Source organism: Aquarana catesbeiana, linkage group LG02 (genome assembly GCF_042186555.1).
Source record: "Aquarana catesbeiana isolate 2022-GZ linkage group LG02, ASM4218655v1, whole genome shotgun sequence".
Lineage (NCBI taxonomy): Eukaryota > Metazoa > Chordata > Amphibia > Anura > Ranidae > Aquarana > Aquarana catesbeiana.
Genome location: NC_133325.1, coordinates 320,863,147 through 320,891,063, shown reverse-complemented (window position 1 = coordinate 320,891,063; position 27,917 = coordinate 320,863,147). Strand labels below are relative to the sequence as shown.

Here is a 27,917-nt window from a genome sequence, read left to right as displayed (position 1 = left end):
GAATCAGATCACATGGGTGTGCACACCCATGCGATTCGATTCCTGTACCATTTGACAGTTGGCACTGCGATCTGCAAACCGATCTGGGGGTGTCATTAACTTTCTATTCACACCCACAACAGTTCGCAGAGGGCAATGTGAACTGCCTGCGAGTGACATGCAATGCGGGAACCCGCACAGGAATCACTCTGGTTCCCGCATCGCATATGTGTGAACCGAGACTAAATGAACAGAGTTGATGACTTTCTCAGTGTGTTGCTGCTTCTTTTTTGTCCAATGATCAGGTTGTGAGTAGGAAAGTGGCACCACTGTATTCTGTAACACAAAAGGGGTTTCACTTTTCTGGGTGAGGTGCCTGGCATTGTATGGATAACAAATATGCCTAAACTGACTTACAAATACAAATTTCAGCTTTAATACAATTATGTAAATATGAAAAAGCAGGCATTTAGAATTTTTAATGTCACATTAAACATTATTTTAAGGTAAATGCTGGAATAATTACTAAAACAAATTGTACTCACTAAAAAATGTATTCTTTTTATTTTTTTAAGTTTGTGACAAGGCAAAGCATATGCAGTTTTTTCTCTGGTATTATTATTGTTGCACCAGCAGATGGTGCTAGTTGCCTTAGGTTCATGCATGTTGTGCCGTAATGCTGTGATGACTTTCTGCATCTTTATTCAAAACTGAAAGAGGAGCAGAAGCCAAGAGCAACCATTTAGCTTTGTGCTTAGTGTAGCTGCTCTCGTTTTTCTCTATTTTAATTCAAAGTGTAATGCCGCGTACACACGAGCGGACATTACGGCGGACTTTGCCCGGCGGACTTTTCGATGTACTTTCCGACGGACTTTCTGAATGAACGGACTTGCCTACACACAAGTCCGTCGAATTCGTACGTGATGACGTACGACCGGACTAAAACAAGGAAGTTCATAGCCAGTAGCCAATAGCTGCCCTAGCATGGCTTTTTGTCCGTCGAACTAGCATACAGACGGCGGACTTTTCGACCGGACTCGATTTCAAGGGATAAATTTTAAACAAGTTTCAAATCTAAGTCCGTCCAACTTTTGAGAAAACAAAGTCCGCTGGAGCCCACACACATCGAATTGTCCGACGAAATCCAGTCCGCCGGGCAAAGTCCGCCGTAATGTCCGCTCGTGTGTACGCGGCATAAGTCCATGCAAAATCTAAAATCCCTGCATCTATAGACACCACGGATCTAACACTAACCTCTCTATCCCTGTAAAGAAAAAATTAGTATACATAACTTTTTGGAAGCCGATCTGTGTCCTATTGTGGAAATTTCTCTTCACTTCAATAACCAAAACTAGTGTACCCATTGGAATGGATTTCCCGTCTATTTCTGTTCTGGTGACCACCCCAACATTTGGAATTTTCTTTCACTTTCATACTTAATGATAAAGATAAACAGACCAAATAGGAAGGGTGATTCTCCCTTACAGGGGTCCAGACAGCAATAAAAAGGTGTTCTAATCCTTCTCCACTCTATCGAAAACTAAACCTAATAATTGGTTGTGCCACCCTTGGTGGCAACAACTGCAATCAAGCATTTGCAATAACTGGCAATGAGTCTTTCACATTGCTGTGGAGCAATTTTGGCCCATTCTTCTTTGCAGAATTGTTTTAATTCAGCCACATTGGAGGGTTTTCCAGCATGAACGGCCTGTGAAAGGTCATGATACAGCATCTCAATTGGATTTAAGTTCGGGCTTTGACTAGGCCACTCCAAAACCCAAATTTTGCTTTGTTTGAACCATTTGGAAGTGGACTTGTTGTTGTGTCTCGGATCATTGTTCTGCTGCATAATCCAAATGCACTTGAGCGTGAGGTCACGAACTGATGGGTGGACATTCTCCTTTAGGATTTTCTGGTAGAGCTCAGAATTCATGGTTCCATCAGTTATGGTAAGTTGTCCAGGTCCTGAAGCTGCAAAGCAGCCCCAGACCACCACCATGTCTGAATGTTGGTATGATGTTCTTGTTGTGAAATGCTGTATTCGTTTTATGTCAGATGTAACGGGACGCACACCTTCCAAAAAAAATAATTTTTGTCTCATCAGTCCACAGTATATTTGCCTAAAAGTCTTGGGGATAATCAAGATGTTGTGTTCTTTTTGGTCAGCAGTGGCTTTGGCCTTGGAACTCTCCCATGGATGCCATTTTTGCCCAGTCTCTTTATTGTTGAATCATGAACACTGATCTTCCCTGAGGCAAGTGAGGCCTGCAGTTCTTTAGATGTTGTTCTGGGTTCTTTTATGACCTCCTGGATGAGTCGTTGTCATGCTCTTGGAGTAATTTTTGTAGGGCGGCCACTCCTGGGAAGGTTCACCACTGTTCCAAGTTATCTCCATTTGTGGATAATGGCTCTCCCGTGGTTCACTGGAGTTTCAAAGCCTTAGAAATGGCTTCCTAGACTGATACATGTACATTACTTTGTTTCTAATCTGTTCTTGAATTTTTTTAGATTGTAGCATGATGTGTGGCTTTTTGTGATCTGTTAGCGTGCTTCACTTTGTCAGACAGCTACTATTTATGTGTTTTCCTAATTCAACAGGTCTGGCAGTAAACAGGCCTGGGTATGGCATGTGAAATTTAACTCCGCTTTCCAAAAAGTTGTAGTTAATCACTGTTCATTCATGATTCAGCATGGGAGGGGGCAAGTACTTTTTCACATAAGGCCAGGCAGGTTTGAACAGCATTTTCCCCCTTAATAAATGAAAAAATCAGGAAGGGGCAAATACTTTTTCACACAACTGTATTGATACTATATAATTTGATCAGCTTGAATGCATTTTCTTTTAAACTAAAGCCCCATTTGCCTAATCTATTATTGTAAATGAGACCACCTATTCCTCTTTTGTTTAACTACTATATTTCTAATATAATAAAATGAACAGCACATTCTTATTATCTTTTAGATAGTCCCTTTCTCAAGCTATATTATGCAAATTAAGACAATCAAAAATGTATGTTATAATAAGCACAGTGCCTTGAAAAAGTATTCATACCCCTTGAAATTTCCATATTCTGTCATGCTATAAGCAAAAACGTAAATGTATTTTATTGGGATTTTATGTGATAGACCAACACAAAGTGGCACATAATTTCGAAGTGGAAGGAAAATAATAAATGGTTTTCAAAATTTTTTACAAATAAATATGTGAAAAGTGTGGCATGCATTTAGAGAGTGACATTTTTGCCCATTCTTTGTAAAATAGCTCAAACTCTGTCAGATTGGATGGAGAGCGTCTGTGAACAGCAATTTTCAAGTCTTGCCACAGATTCTCAATTGGATTTAGGTCTGGACTTTGATTGGGCCATTCTAATGCATGAATATGCTTTGATCTAAACCATTCCATTGCGGCTCTGGCTGTATGTTTAGGTCGCTGTCCTGCTGGAACGTGAATCCCTGCCCCAGTATTAAGCCTTTTGCAGACTCTAAAAGGTTTTCTTCTAAGATTGCCCTGTATTTGGCTCCATCCATCTTCCCATCAACTCTGACCAGTTTCCCTGTCCCTGCTAAAGAAAAGCATTCCCACAACATGCTGCCACCACCATGTTTCATGGTGGGGCTGGTGTGTTCAGGGTGATGTGCAGTGTTAGTTTTCCGCCACACATAGTGTTTTGTTTTTAGGCCAAAAAGTTTAATTTTGGTCTCATCTGACCAGAGCACCTTCTTCCACATGTGTGCTGTGTCCCCCACATGGCTTCTTGCAAACTGCAAATGGGACTTCTTATTGCTTTCTTTGAACAATGGCTTTCTTCTTGCCACTCTTCCAGAAAGGCCAGATTTGTGTAGTGCACAACTAACAGTTGTCCTGTGGACAGATTCTCCCACCTGAGCTGTGGATCTCTGCAGCTCCTCCAGAGTTGCTATGGGCCTTTTGGCTGCTTCTCTGATTAATGCTCTCCTTGCCCGGTCTCTCAGTTTAGGTGGACGGCCATGTCTTGGTAGGTTTGCAGTTGTGCCATACTCTTTTCATTTTCAGGTGATGGTTTTGAACAGTGCTCCATGAGATGTTGAAAGCTTGGGATATTTTTTTTAAAACCTAACCCTGCTTTTAACTTCTCCACAATTTTATCCATGACCTGTCTGGTGTGTTCCTTGGCCTTCGGGATGCTGTTTGTTCACAGAGGTTCTCTAACAAACCTCTGAGGGCTTCACAGAACAGCTGTATTTATACTGATATTAAAATACAAACAGGTGGACTCAATTTACTAATTAGGTGACTTTTGAAGGCAATTGGTTCCACTAGATTTTAGTTAGGAGTATCAGAGTAGGGAATCAGGGGGCTGAATACAAATGCACGCCACACTTTTCAGATATTAATTTGTAAAAAATGTTGAAAACCATTTATCATTTTCCTTTCACTTCACAATAATGTGCCACTTTGTGTTGGTCTATCACATAAAATCCCAACAAAAATACATTTACGTTTTTGATTGTAACATGACAAAATGTGGAAAATTTAAAGGGGTATGAATACTTTTTCAAGGCACCAATAACACAGCAATAATATAAATATAAACAGACTTCTAAAAGTCATTCATGTATTTTTAGTGGATGGAGCACAATTTAAAATGAAAGCTTGTGGGGCACCCTATTTCTCACACAGAAAGTTTAGTATGGGAATAACTTTTTCATATGGTAGGGGGGAAAAAGCTACTTAAATGTTTTTTTTTTCCAACTAGGCTTCTGAAATTAAGCCATACAATTTCTTTGAACTTTTTTTTTTAACCCTAATGATGTTTCTCGGGTATCTGGGCCAATAGTTGTTGAACAGTGTGTGAGAAACTCTCTTCCATATTTCTTAAAGTGATCCTATCATAGAAAAGTACAGGGCTGTTATTGTTGGCTTCCATGTTGCTTGTTGCCTGTCTCTGTCTACTGCCAACACTTTTTAAGCCACAAATCAAAAACATGCATACTCCTTTCCCTGGTTGTTAATGGCTCCTGTAACCTTCTAAATGGGCTAGCCCAAGTATGGTGAAGATCTTTCCATGCAGCAAAAAGCCAGGCTTGCAGCAAGAAATGGTCAAATATATTGATTATACAAAAGAACAATATATTGGCCCCATAGTCATCATGGTCATCTCTACACTTTAGGTTCAACTCATAAAGCTTTACTCAAGCCCAGGGCACTTTATTTGCAGACACATGGCTGTTATTTCTTTATCGTACATCACAGGCCTCAGTATTCACTGATGGGTTATATAAGCACCACTAGGTGATGGACACTGGCACACCCTAGCCAGGAAGTTTAGCCCCCTATATAACCCCTCCCCTAACTGGGAGTACCTCAGTTTTTTCGCCAGTGTCTAAGGTGTTGGTCACGAGTAAAGATGTGCTGTGCTGAGCTCCGCTGTAATATTCCTTACTGGGGCAAGCCATGCAACCAGATCCATTCAAAGTGCTTTTTCTAGGCCGAATTGAATGGTACCCGGGCCTCGTGTCCAAAGAAATGAGGTTCTGTCTGTAATGCTTCTCTTCCTAGAAAGCTGGACCCCGGTATCCAGTATTTGTTTTTTTCAGACATATTCCTGGCGGGGTGCTTTACAGACCCAGAACTAGGATCCTCCTTTTCAAAAAAAAGGCCCTAGTCCCTGAAGGTTTTTTCAAACGGAGCCCAAAGTGAGAGGTGAAGATTGGGTCTGCTACACAGAACCCTGCAGCTGGATAAGGTAAGGGAGATTCCTAAGGAATTTTTCGAGTTTCTTATGGTCTTTTCTCCTTTAAGTAATGTTGCTATGCCTAAAGTCGCCACCGGGGGCTGTCAAGAGCACGTACCTTCCATGCTTGTCTTTTCTCATCTCTGTGATCATGCTGCACGCTCCTCCAAGCCCAGGCTAAAGGTAGGATGTGGGATGGGGGGCTTTTTTCTTTCTGAGAATGTCTCCCCACAGCTCCTTTTATTCTAGGGCAGTCAGCAGTACCCGCTCCACCTCCCGCCTCTGCCATCGCCGCTGCCGCATTACGGTGGTTTCTCATCCACCTACCCTCCGCTCTCCTCCACCCCAGCCCCCCTCCATGGTGATCCGATCAGGATCGAAACCCTCAGTTTGCGCGGGAAAGCAGGGCTTGTTCAAAAGAGGGCAAGGGGAGGGGCGGTATGGGGGCTTAGAAAAAGGGGGCAGAGCGTCAGCGCGGCGTCTGGCGTGGGTTGATGCCCACAACGAGGGCTAATTGAGACTATAAGATGCACTCTTTTAGAGGTGCACAGTTTCAGGAGGGACACAGAGCGAATGGAGGGCATGTAAGTGTGGCTGACACAGACATCCCCAGGCAGCAATTACTTAGCACCAGACTGGGCCTTTTTATAGCAGCAGTAGTTGCTGGACTATATTGCTCAGCAGTACGTGCTTTTCTGGTTGTACCTCGGCATTTGTGCTTGGTACTGTGGGCAGAAGAGGTATGGGTACCCCGAGAAATAGGGGCTCTAGGGGGTCTCCCTCAGGTTCTGAGGACCCCCCCTCTGCAGCACCATCTCCTCCTGAAGAACCTAGGAAGGCTGGTCAGGATGAGCCATCGGGGTCAGGGGCTACATCTGCTGCTGGCACTTCAGCCCCTGTATTCATCACTCAGGAGGTTTTTTCCTCAACCACAAGTGGATTAGAGGAAAGATTAATGGCCATGATTACATCTTCACTAGGGGGAAGAAAGTGCATTAGATCCCCTTCTACCCAGGACCCTCAAACAGAGGAACTCTGGGAAAGGGGAGATGATTCCCCCTCTGGAGAAAGGAATAAGGACGACTCCTTTTCCGGGGGATCTAGTGAGGAAGGTCCCTCTCCGGCTTCACAGGCTGAGAAATTGCTGGTGCAATCTCTTACTGAAAAGGTACGCTCCACATTTAGGTTGCCCGTGTCTGAGCCGCTTGAGAAACCAACATCTAGTTTGGGTTCACTTAAACCTCCTCAAGCTGCACATACTTTTCCTGTTCATTCCCTGCTGGAAAAGCTTATTTATTCTGAGTGGGATCACCCAGATAAACATTTTTTCCCTCCGAAAAAGTTTTCTACTCTTTATCCTATGGAGGAAAAGTTCACAAAGATGTGGGGTATACCGGCAATTGACGCCGCTATCTCCTCTGTGAATAAAAATTTGACTTGTCTGTTTGACAATGCTCAAATGCTTAGGGATCCATCTGATAAAAAGATCCAGGACCCTCAAACAGAGGAACTCTGGGAAAGGGGAGATGATTCCCCCTCTGGAGAAAGGAATAAGGACGACTCCTTTTCCGGGGGATCTAGTGAGGAAGGTCCCTCTCCGGCTTCACAGGCTGAGAAATTGCTGGTGCAATCTCTTACTGAAAAGGTACGCTCCACATTTAGGTTGCCCGTGTCTGAGCCGCTTGAGAAACCAACATCTAGTTTGGGTTCACTTAAACCTCCTCAAGCTGCACATACTTTTCCTGTTCATTCCCTGCTGGAAAAGCTTATTTATTCTGAGTGGGATCACCCAGATAAACATTTTTTCCCTCCGAAAAAGTTTTCTACTCTTTATCCTATGGAGGAAAAGTTCACAAAGATGTGGGGTATACCGGCAATTGACGCCGCTATCTCCTCTGTGAATAAAAATTTGACTTGTCTGTTTGACAATGCTCAAATGCTTAGGGATCCATCTGATAAAAAGATCCAGGACCCTCAAACAGAGGAACTCTGGGAAAGGGGAGATGATTCCCCCTCTGGAGAAAGGAATAAGGACGACTCCTTTTCCGGGGGATCTAGTGAGGAAGGTCCCTCTCCGGCTTCACAGGCTGAGAAATTGCTGGTGCAATCTCTTACTGAAAAGGTACGCTCCACATTTAGGTTGCCCGTGTCTGAGCCGCTTGAGAAACCAACATCTAGTTTGGGTTCACTTAAACCTCCTCAAGCTGCACATACTTTTCCTGTTCATTCCCTGCTGGAAAAGCTTATTTATTCTGAGTGGGATCACCCAGATAAACATTTTTTCCCTCCGAAAAAGTTTTCTACTCTTTATCCTATGGAGGAAAAGTTCACAAAGATGTGGGGTATACCGGCAATTGACGCCGCTATCTCCTCTGTGAATAAAAATTTGACTTGTCTGTTTGACAATGCTCAAATGCTTAGGGATCCATCTGATAAAAAGATCCAGGACCCTCAAACAGAGGAACTCTGGGAAAGGGGAGATGATTCCCCCTCTGGAGAAAGGAATAAGGACGACTCCTTTTCCGGGGGATCTAGTGAGGAAGGTCCCTCTCCGGCTTCACAGGCTGAGAAATTGCTGGTGCAATCTCTTACTGAAAAGGTACGCTCCACATTTAGGTTGCCCGTGTCTGAGCCGCTTGAGAAACCAACATCTAGTTTGGGTTCACTTAAACCTCCTCAAGCTGCACATACTTTTCCTGTTCATTCCCTGCTGGAAAAGCTTATTTATTCTGAGTGGGATCACCCAGATAAACATTTTTTCCCTCCGAAAAAGTTTTCTACTCTTTATCCTATGGAGGAAAAGTTCACAAAGATGTGGGGTATACCGGCAATTGACGCCGCTATCTCCTCTGTGAATAAAAATTTGACTTGTCTGTTTGACAATGCTCAAATGCTTAGGGATCCATCTGATAAAAAGATGGAATTCCTGTTGAAAAACATTTTTGCCTTGGCAGGTTCGGTAGCTCAACCTGCAATAGCGGCAATTGGGGTATGCCAGTCCTTAAAAGACCACTTGAAACAGGTGCTCAGGGTTTTCCCTGTACAGCAGGCCCAAGAATTAGCTGAGCTGCCAGCAGCCTTGTGTTTTGCGGTTGATGCAATCAGAGATTCTATCCTTCAGACCTCTCGTCTTACGCTTGGGCTGGTAAATATGCGTAGAATCTTGTGGCTGAAAAATTGGTCAGCCAAAACTCCTTTCAAAAGCTCCTGGCGTCGTTCCCCTTTCGCGGTGAATGGCTGCTTGGGGATGACTTGGACAAATATATACAAAAGATATCAAGTGGGAAAAGTACCCTTTTGTCAGTTAAGAAACGGAGTAAACGTCCTTTTAAAAGGACTCTTTCTCCAGCGCCTGGGGCACCAGCCTCCAGGCAGTCGCGACAGCCTCCACCATCAGGTTCAGGAGGTAAAACTCAGAGTCAAACTCAAGGACAAAAGAAATCCTGGGGAAGGAGACCTACAAAACAGAACGCTAAAGCCTCTTTATGATTGGGCACCTCCGCTTGTTCGAGTGGGGGGGAAGACTGCTACAGTTCTCATGGGTCTGGCAGGAGGAATTTCAGGACAGATGGGTGATCTCCACAATAACTCTAGGTTACAAACTAGAGTTCACAGAATTCCCATCTCCTCGTTTCCTCAGATCAAATGTCCCCAAAGACCCAGAGAAAAAGAAGTCTCTCTTCCAAGTGTTGGATCAACTTCTGTCGCAAAAAGTAATCATGGCAGTTCCCATGCAAGAGCAGGGGTTGGGCTTTTATTCAAACCTATTTACGGTGCCAAAGCCAAATGGAGATGTCAGACCTATCCTGGATCTCAAGGATCTAAATCGGTTTCTAAAGATTCGATCTTTTCGCATGGAATCAATCCGATCTGTAGTCTCCATCCTACAAGGAGGAGAACTTCTGGCATCAATCGACATCAAAGTTGCTTACCTGTATGTACCTATTTTCCCTGCTCACCAGAAATATCTGCATTTCGAAGTGGAAAATCGTCATTTCCAGTTTGTAGCTTTGCCTTTCGGTCTAGCTACTGCACCTCAGGTGTTCACGAAGATCCTGGCTCCTTCTCTGGCCAGATTAAGGGCCCAAGGTATAACGATTGTAGCGTACCTGGACAACCTGCTCTTAATAGACCGGTCGGTAGCCGTTTAGACCAAGGCTTGGTCACCACAGTCAACTACCTGGAATATCTAGGTTGGGTTCTCAACCTAGAGAAGTCTTCTTTAAAACCAGTAAGAATACTTGGGTCTTTATCATAGATACAACCCAAAAAAGGTTGTTTTTACCCCATGAGATTGTTGGGAAAGATGGTGGCTTCATTCAAAGCGGTTCCCTATGCCCAGTTTCATTCAAGACTGTTGCAAAACAGTATCCTTTCTGCCTGGAACAAGAAGGTCCAGGCACTGGATTTTCCAATGCACTTATCTTCAATAGTCTCAGTTGGTAGGTGGTACCCGAGAATCTGTGGAAAGGGAAATCTTTTCTGCCAGTCACCTGGAAGGTGGTAACAACAGATGCCAGCCTTTCGGGTTGGGGAGCCATTCTGGAAGAGGCAACTGCCCAAGGAAAATGGTCCAGGATCGAGAAGACTTTACCCATCAATATTCTGGAGATTCGTGCGGCGTACCTGGCTCTAAAAACCTGGACTTTCAGGTTGCAGGGTTGTTCTGTCAGGGTCCAATCCTACAATGCCACAGCAATGGCTTATATCAATCACCAAGGGGGCACCAGGAGTCGTGCAGCCCAGAAAGAGGTAAACCAGATCCTATTCTGGGCAGAAAAACATGTGCCATGCATATCGGCAATCTTCATTCCAGGGGTAGAGAATTGGCAAGCGGACTACTAAAGTCGCCAGCAGTTGTTCCCAGGGGATTGGTTTCTTCACCCCGACATCTTCCTGGCCATATGTCAAAGATGGGGGAACCCGGATGTAGATCTGTTTGCGTCCAGGTTCAACAACAAGATCAACAACTTTGAGTCAAGGACAAGGGATCCTCTTGCATGCGGGATGGATGCGTTAGTGACTCCATGGCGTCAGTTCTCACTGATTTATGTATTCACTCCTATTCTGCTGCTACCACGGCTTCTTCGCAGGATCAAGCAAGAAAAGAAGTCGGTGCTTCTAGTGGCCCCAGTGTGGCCCAGAAGATCTTGGTATGCAGAAATAGTAAAGATGGCGGTTGGATCTCCATGGACCCTACCACTACGGCCAGACCTGCTATCATAGGGACCAGTGTTTCATCCTACTTTACAAACGCTAAGTTTAACGGTTTGGCTATTGAAGCCCACGTTCTGAAGAGTCGTGGGCTTTCAGGCCCAGTAACTTCTACCTTGAATAATGCAAAGAAGCCAGCTTCCAGAGTCATTTATTATAGAATCTGGAAGGCTTATGTCTCCTGGTGTGAATCCAGGGGTTGGCATCCCAGGAAGTATGTTATAGGTAGAATCCTTGCCTTTCTGCAAATGGGGTTAGAGATGAAATTGGCCTTGAGTACTATCAAGGGCCAGGTCTCAGCCTTGTCTGTATTGTTTCAACGTCCGCTTGCTTCACATTCTTTGGTCCGAAGCTTTATACAGGGGGTACCGCGGCTTAATCCACCGGTTAGATCCCCCCTGAATTCCTGGGACTTGAATTTAGTTCTGTCAGCTTTACAGAAACAGCCTTTTGAGCCGATACGACATATTACTTTGGTCCTTTTGACAAGGAAGCTAGTTTTTCTAGTAGCCATTTCTTCTGCATAGATAGAGTAGTGTTACGTCCTCGTACTAGTTTTCTTCTGAAGGTGGTTTCAAATTTTCACCTAAACCAGGATATTGTTCTGCCTTCATTCTTCCCAGATCCCTGTTCTAAGGAAGAAAATTCGCTACATTCTCTGGATGTAGTAAGAGCAGTCAAAGCCTATGTGGAAGCGACCGCTCAGGTTCGCAAAACGGATGTTTTGTTCGTGTTGCCTGAAGGTCCTAAGATAGGCAAAATCAACCATTTCTAAATGGATTCAGCAGGTAATCTCTCAAGCTTATGGTTTAAAGGGGAAAGTTCTACTCTTCTACTCTTTATCCTATGGAGGAAAAGTTCACAAAGATGTGGGGTATACCGGCAATTGACGCCGCTATCTCCTCTGTGAATAAAAATTTGACTTGTCTGTTTGACAATGCTCAAATGCTTAGGGATCCATCTGATAAAAAGATGGAATTCCTGTTGAAAAACATTTTTGCCTTGGCAGGTTCGGTAGCTCAACCTGCAATAGCGGCAATTGGGGTATGCCAGTCCTTAAAAGACCACTTGAAACAGGTGCTCAGGGTTTTCCCTGTACAGCAGGCCCAAGAATTAGCTGAGCTGCCAGCAGCCTTGTGTTTTGCGGTTGATGCAATCAGAGATTCTATCCTTCAGACCTCTCGTCTTACGCTTGGGCTGGTAAATATGCGTAGAATCTTGTGGCTGAAAAATTGGTCAGCCAAAACTCCTTTCAAAAGCTCCTGGCGTCGTTCCCCTTTCGCGGTGAATGGCTGCTTGGGGATGACTTGGACAAATATATACAAAAGATATCAAGTGGGAAAAGTACCCTTTTGTCAGTTAAGAAACGGAGTAAACGTCCTTTTAAAAGGACTCTTTCTCCAGCGCCTGGGGCACCAGCCTCCAAGCAGTCGCGACAGCCTCCACCATCAGGTTCAGGAGGTAAAACTCAGAGTCAAACTCAAGGACAAAAGAAATCCTGGGGAAGGAGACCTACAAAACAGAACGCTAAAGCCTCTTTATGATTGGACGCCTCCGCTTGTTCGAGTGGGGGGGAAGACTGCTACAGTTCTCATGGGTCTGGCAGGAGGAATTTCAGGACAGATGGGTGATCTCCACAATAACTCTAGGTTACAAACTAGAGTTCACAGAATTCCCATCTCCTCGTTTCCTCAGATCAAATGTCCCCAAAGACCCAGAGAAAAAGAAGTCTCTCTTCCAAGTGTTGGATCAACTTCTGTCGCAAAAAGTAATCATGGCAGTTCCCATGCAAGAGCAGGGGTTGGGCTTTTATTCAAACCTATTTACGGTGCCAAAGCCAAATGGAGATGTCAGACCTATCCTGGATCTCAAGGATCTAAATCGGTTTCTAAAGATTCGATCTTTTCGCATGGAATCAATCCGATCTGTAGTCTCCATCCTACAAGGAGGAGAACTTCTGGCATCAATCGACATCAAAGTTGCTTACCTGTATGTACCTATTTTCCCTGCTCACCAGAAATATCTGCATTTCGAAGTGGAAAATCGTCATTTCCAGTTTGTAGCTTTGCCTTTCGGTCTAGCTACTGCACCTCAGGTGTTCACGAAGATCCTGGCTCCTTCTCTGGCCAGATTAAGGGCCCAAGGTATAACGATTGTAGCGTACCTGGACAACCTGCTCTTAATAGACCGGTCGGTAGCCGTTTAGACCAAGGCTTGGTCACCACAGTCAACTACCTGGAATATCTAGGTTGGGTTCTCAACCTAGAGAAGTCTTCTTTAAAACCAGTAAGAATACTTGGGTCTTTATCATAGATACAACCCAAAAAAGGTTGTTTTTACCCCATGAGATTGTTGGGAAAGATGGTGGCTTCATTCAAAGCGGTTCCCTATGCCCAGTTTCATTCAAGACTGTTGCAAAACAGTATCCTTTCTGCCTGGAACAAGAAGGTCCAGGCACTGGATTTTCCAATGCACTTATCTTCAATAGTCTCAGTTGGTAGGTGGTACCCGAGAATCTGTGGAAAGGGAAATCTTTTCTGCCAGTCACCTGGAAGGTGGTAACAACAGATGCCAGCCTTTCGGGTTGGGGAGCCATTCTGGAAGAGGCAACTGCCCAAGGAAAATGGTCCAGGATCGAGAAGACTTTACCCATCAATATTCTGGAGATTCGTGCGGCGTACCTGGCTCTAAAAACCTGGACTTTCAGGTTGCAGGGTTGTTCTGTCAGGGTCCAATCCTACAATGCCACAGCAATGGCTTATATCAATCACCAAGGGGGCACCAGGAGTCGTGCAGCCCAGAAAGAGGTAAACCAGATCCTATTCTGGGCAGAAAAACATGTGCCATGCATATCGGCAATCTTCATTCCAGGGGTAGAGAATTGGCAAGCGGACTACTAAAGTCGCCAGCAGTTGTTCCCAGGGGATTGGTTTCTTCACCCCGACATCTTCCTGGCCATATGTCAAAGATGGGGGAACCCGGATGTAGATCTGTTTGCGTCCAGGTTCAACAACAAGATCAACAACTTTGAGTCAAGGACAAGGGATCCTCTTGCATGCGGGATGGATGCGTTAGTGACTCCATGGCGTCAGTTCTCACTGATTTATGTATTCACTCCTATTCTGCTGCTACCACGGCTTCTTCGCAGGATCAAGCAAGAAAAGAAGTCGGTGCTTCTAGTGGCCCCAGTGTGGCCCAGAAGATCTTGGTATGCAGAAATAGTAAAGATGGCGGTTGGATCTCCATGGACCCTACCACTACGGCCAGACCTGCTATCATAGGGACCAGTGTTTCATCCTACTTTACAAACGCTAAGTTTAACGGTTTGGCTATTGAAGCCCACGTTCTGAAGAGTCGTGGGCTTTCAGGCCCAGTAACTTCTACCTTGAATAATGCAAAGAAGCCAGCTTCCAGAGTCATTTATTATAGAATCTGGAAGGCTTATGTCTCCTGGTGTGAATCCAGGGGTTGGCATCCCAGGAAGTATGTTATAGGTAGAATCCTTGCCTTTCTGCAAATGGGGTTAGAGATGAAATTGGCCTTGAGTACTATCAAGGGCCAGGTCTCAGCCTTGTCTGTATTGTTTCAACGTCCGCTTGCTTCACATTCTTTGGTCCGAAGCTTTATACAGGGGGTACCGCGGCTTAATCCACCGGTTAGATCCCCCCTGAACTCCTGGGACTTGAATTTAGTTCTGTCAGCTTTACAGAAACAGCCTTTTGAGCCGATACGACATATTACTTTGGTCCTTTTGACAAGGAAGCTAGTTTTTCTAGTAGCCATTTCTTCTGCATAGATAGAGTAGTGTTACGTCCTCGTACTAGTTTTCTTCTGAAGGTGGTCTCAAATTTTCACCTAAACCAGGATATTGTTCTGCCTTCATTCTTCCCAGATCCCTGTTCTAAGGAAGAAAATTCGCTACATTCTCTGGATGTAGTAAGAGCAGTCAAAGCCTATTTGGAAGCGACCGCTCAGGTTCGCAAAACGGATGTTTTGTTCGTGTTGCCTGAAGGTCCTAAGATAGGCAAAATCAACCATTTCTAAATGGATTCAGCAGGTAATCTCTCAAGCTTATGGTTTAAAGGGGAAAGTTCCACCTTTTCAAATCAAAGCGCACTCCACCAGGGCTGTTAATGCTTCTTGGGCAGTGCATCACCAGGCCTCCATGGCTTAGATCTGTAAGGCCACAACTTGGTCTTCAGTCCATACATTCACCAGATTCTATCAGGTGGATGTGAAAAGGCATGAGGATATCGCTTTTGGCCGTAGTGTACTGCAGGCCGCAGTACAGGGTCCTCAGGTCTGACTGCTCTCTACTTTGTGTCCCCTCCCCTCAGGTGGCATTGCTCTGGGACATCCCATCAGTGAATACTGAGGCTCTGTGTCCTGTGATGTACAATAAAGAAAATAGGATTTTTATAACTGCTTAGATGTAAAATCCTTTTCTTGGAGTACATCACAGGACACAGAGCTCCCGCCCCTCTTTTTTGGGGGATATGTATTACACAGGTATTACTTTGCTACAAAACTGAGGTACTCCCAGTTAGGGGAGGGGTTATATAGGGGGCTAAACTTCCTATCTAGGGTGTGCCAGTGTCCATTATCTAGTGGTGCCTATATAACCGATCAGTGAATACTGAGGCTCTGTGTCCTGTGATGTACTCCAAGAAAAGGATTTTACAGGTAAGCTGTTATAAAAATCCTATTTTTCAAATCTCATTAGACTAAACTTACAAAGTACATTTTTGAAAATAAATTTTCTTATCTTGGTTATTTGGTTTCATGACTCAAACTAAGGGCATTCTCTGATAGGAGAACCACTGAACGGGCTGAAAATAAAATGTGAGATATACAGATAATGGAATTTTTTGTGTTGCTGGATGTTGTAACTCAAGTTGAAATATTTGATAGATGACCCCAAGATAAAGTGGCATGCAGCAGGCAGGTCTCTGATCTTCCATATATCAAACAATGGATTTCCTGGAACAGAAGGATAAATATGGAATACATTTATTTCCAGTTAACGATCTCAATCTGTTCATCCCATCCCTTTTGAACTCTATAATCCTTATATATATATATATATATATATATATATATATATATATATATATATATATATATATATATATTTATACAGTATCTCACAAAACTCCTCACACAATATTTTATTATTATTATTTATTACTTATTATATTTTATTATATCTTTTCATGTGACAACACTGAAGAAATTACACTTTGCTACACTGTAGAGAGTGTACAGGTTGTATAACAGTGTAAATGTGTCATTTCTTCAGTGTTGTCACATTAAAAGATATAATAAAATATTTTAAAAAATGTGAGGGGTGTACGTTGTGAGAAACTGTGTGTGTGTATATATATATATATATATATATATATATATATTGAGCATCTCTGGAGACACCTAAAAATGGCTGTCCACCAACGTTTAGGCTCTGTTTCCACTAGTGCGACTTTTCATGCGACTTGGGACTGAAAAGTCGCATGACAAATTGTTTCCCATGATTTCCAATGAGTACCGTTCATATCTGTGCGACTTCAAGTCGCAGCGACTTCAAAGTAGTCCCTGCACTACTTTGGTCCCACTTTGATGCGACTTGAGGTCTATAGATACAGGCATTGCTTCAAATCGCGGTAAAAAGTCGCGGTAAAATCGCGGTAAAAAATCGCGGCAAAATCCCGCGACTTTGGGGACGCACTAGTGGAAACCTAGCCTTACCATCCAACCTGACAGAACTGGAGAGGATCTGCAAGGAGGAATGGCAGAGGATCCCCAAATCCAGGTGTGAAAAACTTGTTGCATCTTTCCCAAAAAGACTCGTGGCTGTATTAGATCAAAAGGGTGCTTCTACAAAATACTGAGCAAAGGGTCTGAATACTTAGGACCATGTGATATTTCAGTTTTTTCTTTTTAATAAATCTGCAAAATTGTCAACAATTCTGTGTTTTTCTGTCAATATGGGGTGCTGTGTGTACATTAATGAGGAAAAAAATGAACTTAAATAATTTTAGCAAATGGCTGCAATATAACAAAGAGTGAAAAATTTAAGGGGGTCTGAATACTTTTCGTCCCCACTGTATAACAGCTTCAACTCTTCTGGGAAGGCTATCTACAAGTTTTAGGAGTGTTATTATTTTTAATATGTTAATTATTTTTATTATTAGTGTTAATTATTTTTAATAGCTTCTATTTCATAAGTGCAGTAACCTATAGTTCGGAATTCAGGCTTCTGAAGTCGGGCCATCTTAAAATGGGTTCTGTTTTTTCTAGGTTACTGCATTTAAGAATTAGCACTTCTAGAGAACCAGTTAAGAATGGGACTTTTTATTATCTAAATCTATACTTCAAATGCCGTGTACACACGATCGGAATTTCGGCCCGCAAAAGACCGATGAGATTTTCTCGTTGGGAAATGCGACTGTGTGTATGCTTCATTGGTCTTTTGCTGGCCTAATTCCAGCCAGCAAAAGATTGAGAGCATGCTCTTAATTTTTCAGTCGAGAAAAGTTCCTATCCGAATATGCGATCGTCTGTGGCAAAATCCCTACGCATGCTCGGAAACAATTCAGTGCATGCTCGGAAGCATTGAACTTCATTTTTTCGGCTCGTTGTAGTGTTGTACATCACCGCGTTCTTGACGGTCGTAATTTCAGCAAACTTTTGCGTGACCGTGTGTATGCAAGGCAAACTTGAGCGGAGTCCCGCCGGAAAAGCCATCGTATCTTTTTCTGAGAAAACCAATCGTGTGTACGCGGCATAATAGGTGCCTTTTCTGTTATTCACTTGTATGCTTTTCCTGTCAGAGCAGAAATGTTAGTGGGAGGACAGCCAGTGACCTGGCTCAAGGCTTTTAAGGAGCTACTGGAAGAGGATGAAACTGTTTATTAATGGGGGTGCTTAGTTATATTTGATGTGTTTCCAACACCATTTTTGTTATATGAGACTTTTACTAGTGTATGGTATCAGTCCTGAGTTCAGACAGGATGTACAATTGCCTTACAGCATGACAATCCGTCAGAAACCTCTGCTCTGACAAGAAGAGAAAACAAGTAAATATTAAGTTTCATTCAATCCGGAAAAAAAACTGTCAGCTCCGGTCAGCTGTACTAACTATGCAAAGTTTATATAGCGATCTCCCCTACTGAGCTGTTGTGCTTTGACGGGGACAGTACACCCGCCAGAACACTCCGATCAGCGTTCTCTGCCATTGGCTGACTGAGAGTCGGTCGGCTGTTGGTTTTCCAGCATGCACGTCCGACAGCAGCCGGCCAAACAGTATACATAGTGGCATACACACGGGCCGAATGTCAGCTTTTTTTTTTTTGGAGCTGGCCTAAGGCCGGCCATACATTGTTGAATTTCGAAAGAATTTTCTTTTGAAAACCAGAAATTTTGTGCGTTTTGTGATCCGATGGTGCCACCAATGATTTCTAAATCCGACCAACCAAGCCTTCAATTTCACCTCCTGTTGCTACAGAAAATAATTTTGGTGGCTGGGAATCTTCTTTTTTTTCCGGAAATTTTTTTTTCGATTACATTTCTCGCACTATTCTCCCATCATTGATTAGAAAATCGTTTGTTTTTCCAAAAATTTCCAACATGCCGATTACTCAAATTTGATGGCCGCACAAAAATCGGCTGTTGTTGCAGCCCGCTAATGGTGCGAAATTTGAATGAAAATTCTTAGAGAAGATTTTTGAAAGAAAATTCTTTCGAAATTCGACCCATGTATGGCCTGCCTTCGTTTTTTTTTTTAAAAAAGGATCTTTATTCCTACCCATTTTGCACACTTTGCACAAAGCTTCCAAGGCAAGTCTGAAGTTGATTGCTAGTTTTAGGAAACTTCTTATTTCCACATTGACAGGAGAATAAGGTGGAAGTGTTTGGAGTACCCCTCCTTTATTATTAACAGGTAAGTAAAAGAAGTTCTCAGGTCACTGAACTACCTCAGCCTAAAAGAAAAAAGGACCTGAGCAGTTAATGTGTTTTACTGTTGGCATCTCAAGGGTTAATTTTATGGGTACTCTGTGTGTACATTTCAGGCAATAAAAATAGATCCGCTTATTTCTCAACATGTCTATTTTTTCTTTTTGATTAGAATGGAGAAGCTCTGGTGGATGAAAACTCCAGATTTCAGTATTTTGTTGGTGCAACATATGCTTTAATAAAGAATGTACACCATGAGGATGCCGGGTATTATAAATGTCAGTTCGACTTTGCTCATGAGAACAGACATTTCTCAGTCTCCAGGATTATACAGCTGCAAATTATAGGTAATTTCTAGCATCCTAGGACTTTTAATGCTTTAAAGTGATTGTAAGGGTTTGTTTTTATTTTTTTAAATAACAAACATATCGTACATACCTCTACTGTGCAGCTCGTTTTGCACAGAGTGACCGCGAACATGCTCTTCTGGGGTCCCTCGGCGGCTCTCGCGGCTCCTCCCCACATCAGATAACCCCCTGGGAGAAGCGCTCTCCTGGGGGGGGGTTACCTCGCGGGCGTGCTCCCGAGTCCAGCATTCAGTGTCCATAGAGGCCGAATGCAGGACTCGGCCCCACCCCCCTGGCACCCACGTCATTGGATTTGATTGACAGCAGCTACTTGCAGAAAAAAATGTTTTACTATCCAAAGTTAAAACAACAAGGACAGAAGATTTAATAGAAGGAAAGATATAAAAAATGACTGAAGTTCTGCTTTAAGTACTTTGTGTAAACCGTGTCAATGTTTCCTATTTGAAATCTGTTTATCTGTGCACGCCTGTATATCTTCACAATTCATTTTATGGTCAAGCAAGTCAATCAAGAGAATGAAGCAAGTTAACTTTATTTGAATTTTGCTGAATACTTTAGGACCACCCCCCACAGTTAGAAACACAACTAGGGAACACAGTTAACCCCTTGTTCGCCCCCTAATGTTAACCCCCTTCCCTGCCAGTGACATTTATACAGTAATAAGTGGCTATTTTTAGCTCTGATCGCTGTATAAATGTCAATGGTCCCAAAAAAGTGTCAAAAGCGATCTGTCTGCTGCAAACTCGCAGTCCCGATAAAAATCTCAGATCGCCGCCATTACTGTTTAATTCGTTTTCAGAATTCCTTTTGTTTATTCGTATTCTAATCAATTTCAAATAGTTTTCGAATTCGAACAGTTTTCCAATTCGAACTTGAAAACTTTTCGAATCCAAAATGTTTTCAATTTGTTTTCCAGTTTCCAAAGAGAATAAAATAGAAAGGAAGATAAAGGAATGATATGTAATTTTTTTTATAGATTAGAAAAGAATATAACCGAAAATAAAAGAATAGAATAGAGTAAAACAAAACAGAATAGAAAAGAAGAACAGAATAGAATATAATATAAACCAATAAAATAGAATAAAAAAAGAATAGAATACAATAAAAAGAATATAACCATCTTCTGAAATTCTAGAAAAGAATCAAATAAAAAAAAAAAATTAAAAAAAACAATAGAATAGAATAGAAAGAACATAAGCAATTCCCAAAATTCAAATAGAATAAATTCGAAATGGAATAGAATAGAAAAGGATAGAATAGAAAATTACAGAATAGTATAGAAAAAAAACAGAATAGAAAGAATCTAACCATCTTCCTATTCTAATCTATTGAAATGATTCTATTTGAATTTTAGGAAATGGTTATATTCTTTCTATTCTATTCTATTGTTTTTTTAATTCTATTATTTTTCAATTTGTATATTCTATTCTATTATTTTCTATTCTATTCTATACTTTTCAAATTTATTCTATTCAAAATTTGAATTTTGAAAGATGGTTATATTCGTTCTATTCTACTTTATTCCATTTTTTCCTTACTATTCTGTTGTTTTCTATTCTATTCTTTTCTATTCATTTAAATTTGAATTGATTCTATTTAAATTTTGGGAAATGGTTATATTCTTTCTATTTTATTTTATTATTTTTTTAATTCAATTATTTTCTGTTCTATTATAGTCTATTCTATAATTTTTTTCTATTCTTTTCTTTTCTATTCTATTATTTTCTTATGTATTAAAAGTAAAATTTCAGAAGATAGTTATATTCTTTCTATTTTATTCTATTTTTCTTTATTCTATTCTATTCCTTGATTTTATATTTTATTTGGAAATTGGAAAACAAGTCGAAAACATTTCGAATTCAAAAACTATTTGAAATTGATTCGATTCTAATCGATTCAAATTCAAATTTTGTTCCAAATTTTTTTGTTATTTCGGATTTGTTTAAATTCGGTACTATTGTAATTTGAAAATTCAGATACATCCCAATTTCCGAAAAATGAAAATTTGTCCGAAGTTCAATTTGTAAGGAAACGAATTGCATGTGTCTAGAATGGGTGTTGGGAGGCCTTTGGTATATAGGTATATTGGTTCTCAGCTAAGAAGGGCTTTACCTTCTTCTGAGTGTGTAAAATCAGTCCAATAGTGATGCAATAGGAAAAATAACAGACAGTCTGATATGATAAAAATCTGTGAATTTCTGGGAAATCTTGCTGACCTCAGTCCAGGAGGGTCTCAATGGTAGACAGGGCCAAAATATGTGTAAGGCTGAACCCTTAGCCATGTTATCTCTCCAGCAATGGTCTGTAGAGTCAGGAAATTGTTTATGTGATGATCGTAGGAGTTCTGTACCACCTAGAGAGTATCTTAAATTTGGTTTCTTAAATTTGTGTTCAGATTTTAGGGCATAGTATAAGATTCTATGTTTTTGTTGTGGAGAGAAGGTCACATTCAATTCTTGTTCCCATTTGCTTTGAATGCACATACTGTACCTTTCAACATGTTTTATGACACCTCTAAATATCTTTTGCTATATCCAGGTCACGAGAGAAGACATCCTGTCATTGTTCAACCAAGTCGAAAGATTATAGCTGCTGCCATAGGTATGACTCATTTCTAATTATAATGGGATATACAGACAGGGAGATCAGGAAGTATCTTTCATAATGACACGCAAGTATGTGGTTCATAACGGGAAAAAGTGAAAATCTTAAGTATTTTCAATACTGCCTGATCTCTATTTCTCCGAATGGGAGTGACTAAGTTTTGTCTACTATTATGTAAACACATTTGCAGTCGATCTTATAAAAAGATTCTGGAGTTTTCGTCTTTTATTTTTTTCTTCGATTTTACTTCTATTTTTCTTTTGTACAATTAATTTTTGTAATTCCATTTTTAATTCAATTTTTGTTTTGTTAAAACATGCAATTACCAAAGAATGTCCTGAATCAACATGAAACTATGATATAACAAACATGTAGACTTTAATGCATGTTTCATATGTAACCTGTTTATGAAGGTTCTTCTTTCTAAAGTTTTATATATACTTGTTTTTCATATGTAATTGATGTTTATTCATTTGATTCATGTGCAATGACAATACCTCTTTAATAAAAAGTTTGTAATAAAAAAAAAAAAACGATTTTGGAGAACTATTATCCTTAAAGGATCAGTTCACCTTCTGGAACATGTTACATGTTTCACCCATTTTTATTGTGGAACATGTAACACGTTTCCACTGTTGCAGCGTCTCCTCGATCTGCCACCTGTAGTGACAGCGAGCTGCGGATCTTCTCCCCAATCTTGCTGTTACAATTTAAAAATAAATGCAGCCACGTTTATTTATTTTTTAAATTGTGACAGCGAGATCAGGGAGAGAAGATCCCCAGCTCGCTGTCACTACTGGCAGCGGAATCACTACAGGCATTCACAGAGTTCTTTAAATGGGAGAACTAAAAGTACTGACAGCCTTTATGGCTGACGGCTTGTAGTTCTCAATTAACTACCAGGGCGCTGTTGAGTGCTCTAGGTAGTTCATTGATGCTTCCTGGTAGTATGTAACTGCCTGGTCATATGATCTGCCGATCGTGGGTGCAATGCTTTGCAGGCTCCTAGTAAAAAAAAATGAATGCAACATTTTTTTTATATGCAAAAAGATGTGCATTTATTATATTTTTAAAAGGTGAACTTATCCTTTAACAGCCAAGGACAGGCCTGTGTGTATTTTTTGATTCACCAGCAGTTGGTATTTGCTCTCTTTTGGGATAAAGTCTAAATAGTGGCTTGCTGTGTATTGTGACAAGGCTGCTGATAAGGCAGTACAACCAGTCCTGTTGTACTGGGCCCAGGCCCCAGCAGCTAAATAGAGGGGCCTGGGCAGCTTTAATGTTCATTTCTGCCTAAATTAACTCATAGATTTACCAGATCGCACCCCTGCTCCTACTTGCTTACCAGGGCTTGAATTACATTTCCCTGGGCCCCATCAGTTCAACAGAGGGGCCCAGGAGGTGGGAGCAAAGAAGGGACTTTTTTCATTTTTAGGGTATAGCATACCTCCCAACATTTTGAGATGGGAATGAGAAACACCTACTAGTAAATGTATGTAGGAATAGGACATGCCCCCCTGCCACACCCCCTTTAAGGAGAATTAACCCAAAAAGGGGTTAATTAAATCCACAAGTGCTTTTTTTTACCACTACTTTTCCTTGATATTGGCTTTTAAAATGTACAAATGCAGCAATTTAGAAATTGGATGAAATGTTTAGCACTGGGAAACACTTTTTGAAAAGATAAAAAGTGATGAAATGAAGGACAAATGAGGAGGAATGAGGGACAGAGGGACATTGCTCCAAATCAGGGACAGTCCCTCGAAATCAGAGACAGTTGGGAGGTATGGTATAGACGGATAAAGTCAGTTCCGCTGTTCCACTAAACCACAGTGGGGGGGGGGGGTAGGTGGGATTAGGGGGGCCCCATGATTTCGTAATATCGTGAAAATACTTTTGGAGTGATCAATTGGGGACAGCTACATAATATGCTTACTGTATAAAAAGATATTGTTTATAACAGCCTTTTAAAAGGTTTATTATTTAATTCTCCCAAAGGTTCCAAGTTAGTCATTCCGTGCAAGGTGTTTACTGGTCCTGATGAAAGCGGTCTTATGGTGTGGTGGCTGGCAAATCACTCTTTTGTTGATGACTACTCTACGGATGGTCGTGTGGTAGAAGGTACATTGCAGTAAGTATTTTGTAGTATAACTTTAAAAAGATTGGACACATTTGTTTTTCTACAAAATACCTTCAATACAAAAGGGCTTTATTGCACAATACGTTTTCACCAATGTGTTTGTTTGTGACGGTATGATTTAGTTTGGTGCCTCAATTTAAGTTGTAAATTAGCGCGTTTGTGTTCATGGGCTAAATGCCCTGTGGTAAAACATCTGTATGCTTCTGTCTAAACATTAATATCTCCTTTGCATTGCAGAAAGACTATGGATACCACTGGTCAGTATTTTGAGGTCCCACTCATCATTGAGCACATTGAAGAAGAGGATTTCAGCACAGATTTTAAGTGCATAGCCAGCAATGATTATGGCCAAGAAGTCCTACCAACACAAATAAGACAAGCAGGTATTGTGAGCAATGTCATATGTGCATCGTATTTATTATATTAGTGGTTGATAGAAATCCTGTATAGGTGTATACAATATTGCAGAAAATAATATGTTTGAACAGTGCACGATCTGCGTTATTTTTTTATAATTTCTTGAGCATGTAAAATGATTATGGGGGTAAAACTTTTTGTAAAGACCTTCCATGCTATAAAAAGCATGGTTCGTGTATGGCGTGCATGAATACTTTGTAAAACATTGCAGAAGTCTGCACTTGAAAAAAAAATATGTTCATGCTTCAAAACAAATAACATTTGCAGAAAAAAAATATAAAAAAAAAATATATATTACTCAGTCCTGGGTTAAGGGCAATAGGTTATATTAAAATATTACTTCCCTCCGAAGATCAATTAACTCTTATTTTCTTGCTACTTAACCAGCTGCCCGCTATAATTAGGTGCCCTACTGGTATCAATGTGGAACCAGCCAACAACCAGGCATGGAGTAACAGGGTGTGTAGCAAAGTGTGGAGTTTGCCACAGAACTTAAAGTGGTTATAAAGGCAAAAGTTTTTTTTACCTTAATGCATTCCCTGCATTAGGTTAGAAAACATTCCCATATCTCTTCTTCCTCTCGTCCCTAACTACTTACCTGACACCACTCTTTATCCATCACTACTCTTAGCCCTACTTTCCTCTTCTCCTGCATTCACAGGCTTTACTGAGAGCAGCGGGAGCAGGGTCGGGACAAGGGGTAGGCAGGAGAGGCGGCTGCCCTGGGCGCAATGGTTTATTGCAGGGATGGGGCGCTCTGACCTTTACACCTAAGGGAAGGAGTGGTGAAGGGGGGGGGTGCAATTTGGCATCTTTGTCCTGGGCGCTGGATGACCTTGTCCCAGCACTGAGTGGGAACCATTGGCTTCTGCTGCTGTCAGTCAAATCCTGTGAGGGGGGAGCTGGGGGGAGAGGGGCATTGTTAAGCCATACTGTTTGTGTGTGTGCCTATGAACACACATGGTCCAGCACGGAAACACGCCCATATGAGTGCCCCCATAGCACACAGCTTGCTATGGGGGAACTCAGAGAAGAGGAGGAGCAGACAGTGTTGGCAGGGGACCCCAGAAGAAGAGGTAATACAATTACACAGAGCAGGTAAGTATGAATCTGTGTTTTATTTTAGTTAAAAAACTGTGACTTTAGTATCATTTAAAGCAGTATTTAAAGTGGTTGTAAACCTGCAAGACAAAGGCATAATGAGCTAGTATGCATATCATACTAGCTCATTATGAATTACTTACCTGAGATCAAAGCCCCTGCAGCGGTCCTCGTTCACTGCTCCGGCGGCCGACATCTCCCCGGGGGGTTACTTCCGGTATCGCGGCTCCGGCGCTGTGATTGGCCAGAGCCACGATGACATCACTCCCGCGCATGTGCGCGGGAGCCCCCGGTAACAAGCACAATACAACTGAAGCAACAGCACGTACGTGCCATTGCTTCAGTTTGCTTAAGTGCGCATGTGCCAATGACATTGGCACATGCAAATACAGGGATATCTCCTAAACCCTGCAGGTTTAGGAGATATCCAGTGTAGCTACAGGTAAGCCTTATTATAGGCTTGCCTGTAGTAAAAAGTGGTTGTAAAGGGTTTACAACCACTTTAACCCAAAACCAAAATGTAATACATTGCAGATTACCAGTCCTTAAATGTAATGTCTGTAGACATTTTTAGGGCCTTTTCTCCTTTCTTCTCAACTAGTAAACCAGCCAGTAACACATTTCCTGTTTTAGGAGTGAAGCAATGGAGCCACTATTTGAATGCAACATTGTCAAATTGCGCAGAGTGTAGTGTTACTAGTACTATCAGATTTAGATGGACTTGAAAAAACAAATTAACACCAAACTCAAGCTAACACAGTTGCAATAACAGTTTTTTTGTTTCATTTTGGGATTAAGGTTTTACGTTTTACTTAAATGAATAAAAGCTGGCCATTGTAAGCACCCTTGACAGTGGTAATTGATTTGTCTCAACCTTCTAACTGTCCTTTTTGCTACACAGCTTGGTCTGTTAAAGGAAGTTGAAAAATAACAGACTTACGGGCTGGATCAAAATGTGAAAATGAAGGGAAAAAAAGCCTAAAAAAGAAAACGAATGCAGCCACTATATCTAAGGATTAGTAAGCTGCAATATATTACATTTTTATTTTTGGGTTTAACACCACTTTAATAATGTAAGTTTATATTGGGGCTATATTTATCCAAGTGCACTCTTAATTAATTGTATATTTTCATCACCAGGCTTCATCAGCCTTTATTAAAACAAGGTCACGCCAGGACTAAAATCTGAACAATAAATCTGTCTAGCTTTTGTTTTTTGGCGAACTGATTATAGTCTGGAAGTATGGTTCCTTTTTTCAATAGAAAGATGACTTGATGGCAGTAAGGGATTAGTATAGAAATGTAGCTTCCTGTATAATGTATGAATGCACTGTTGCACAATAAACCACATTGGGCAAATGTTTGCTATTATTACATATCACAAATTAAAACTGTAAACTACAAAGTAAATAGTAGGCCACATTTGGCCAATGAAATACAATCTGGTGGTTAAGAAGTTAATGAACTGCAACATGACTGCCAATTTTTTGACTGGCATATGTTCATTTTGCATGTATTTTGGATATTTCAGGGGCTGATTTCAAATCTCTTTTTTAATGCACAGGAATAGTTTAACTGCTTGACGCCGACAGTATGCATATATGCGGCCCCACTGGACTGGGCTTTTTTCCATGGGGCAGCATATATGCGTATCTGTCTTTGAGACTGGAGCCCCAGGTCCCATACTAACAATCAGAGCCTGGAACTCCCTGTTCTGGGTCACCTGATCGATGTGATAGCCTCTGATTGGTGATCTGTAAAGCTCTCCAACGTGTTTCTCTCTCTGTGAATGAAGGGGAGAGATACATTGTATCTCTCTCTCTCTCTCTCTCCTTGCAGAGAGAAAAGAAATCGACTGTGTGTAAAAAAACCCCAATGAAATAAAAATAAAAAATAAATAAAAAATATCTAGATCAAGGTTTGATCTAGGTCATTGACAGGGTTAGTGTTTTGGGTCAAGTAAGAGTTAAAGGTCAGGGTCAAAGGTCATGATCTGTATATTTTGGGCAGGATTTTTTTTTAAAAAAAAAGCATTTTTAAAATTAGTATCAGTGTCATTTAGCATCAGTGTGTTTTAGGTAGGATAAAAAAAAAAAAAGCAAAATGTGCACTATTGTTTCTGGGCTGTACTACAGTACACACATCAACTAACATACATATATGTGGTATCCATGCAATCACCTCAATCAAATCAAGTAATTATCCTGTAGGTAGCTGTCACCAATGATATGTGTCCCCACACCAAAACCAGATATATTCAAAGCAAAATTGTAGCGCTACCAAAACACACTTCAATATAAAAAACTATGCAGTTACAAATTTTAAAAATGAACAACCTCTACACACTGGCGTCCCTTTTGGTATTAATACCCTCACTACAGGTTATACTAATACAATATAACCAAATATACAGTGATGTTTATAAATATG

At 41.3% G+C, this 27,917-nt stretch overlaps 1 protein-coding gene across 2 annotated transcripts in view; it reads left to right on the top strand.

The window, feature by feature from the left end:
* The window catches only part of IL1R2 (interleukin 1 receptor type 2), a 47,401-nt gene that overhangs the window by 12,837 nt on the left and 6,647 nt on the right, over positions 1-27,917 (top strand). For both annotated transcript variants that reach the window (XM_073614773.1, XM_073614772.1), the window contains exons 5-8: positions 19,030-19,204; positions 21,764-21,826; positions 23,828-23,960; positions 24,207-24,352. In XM_073614773.1, the coding sequence (XP_073470874.1) occupies positions 19,030-19,204; positions 21,764-21,826; positions 23,828-23,960; positions 24,207-24,352 (517 nt within the window). The remainder of the gene's footprint in view (positions 1-19,029; positions 19,205-21,763; positions 21,827-23,827; positions 23,961-24,206; positions 24,353-27,917) is intronic.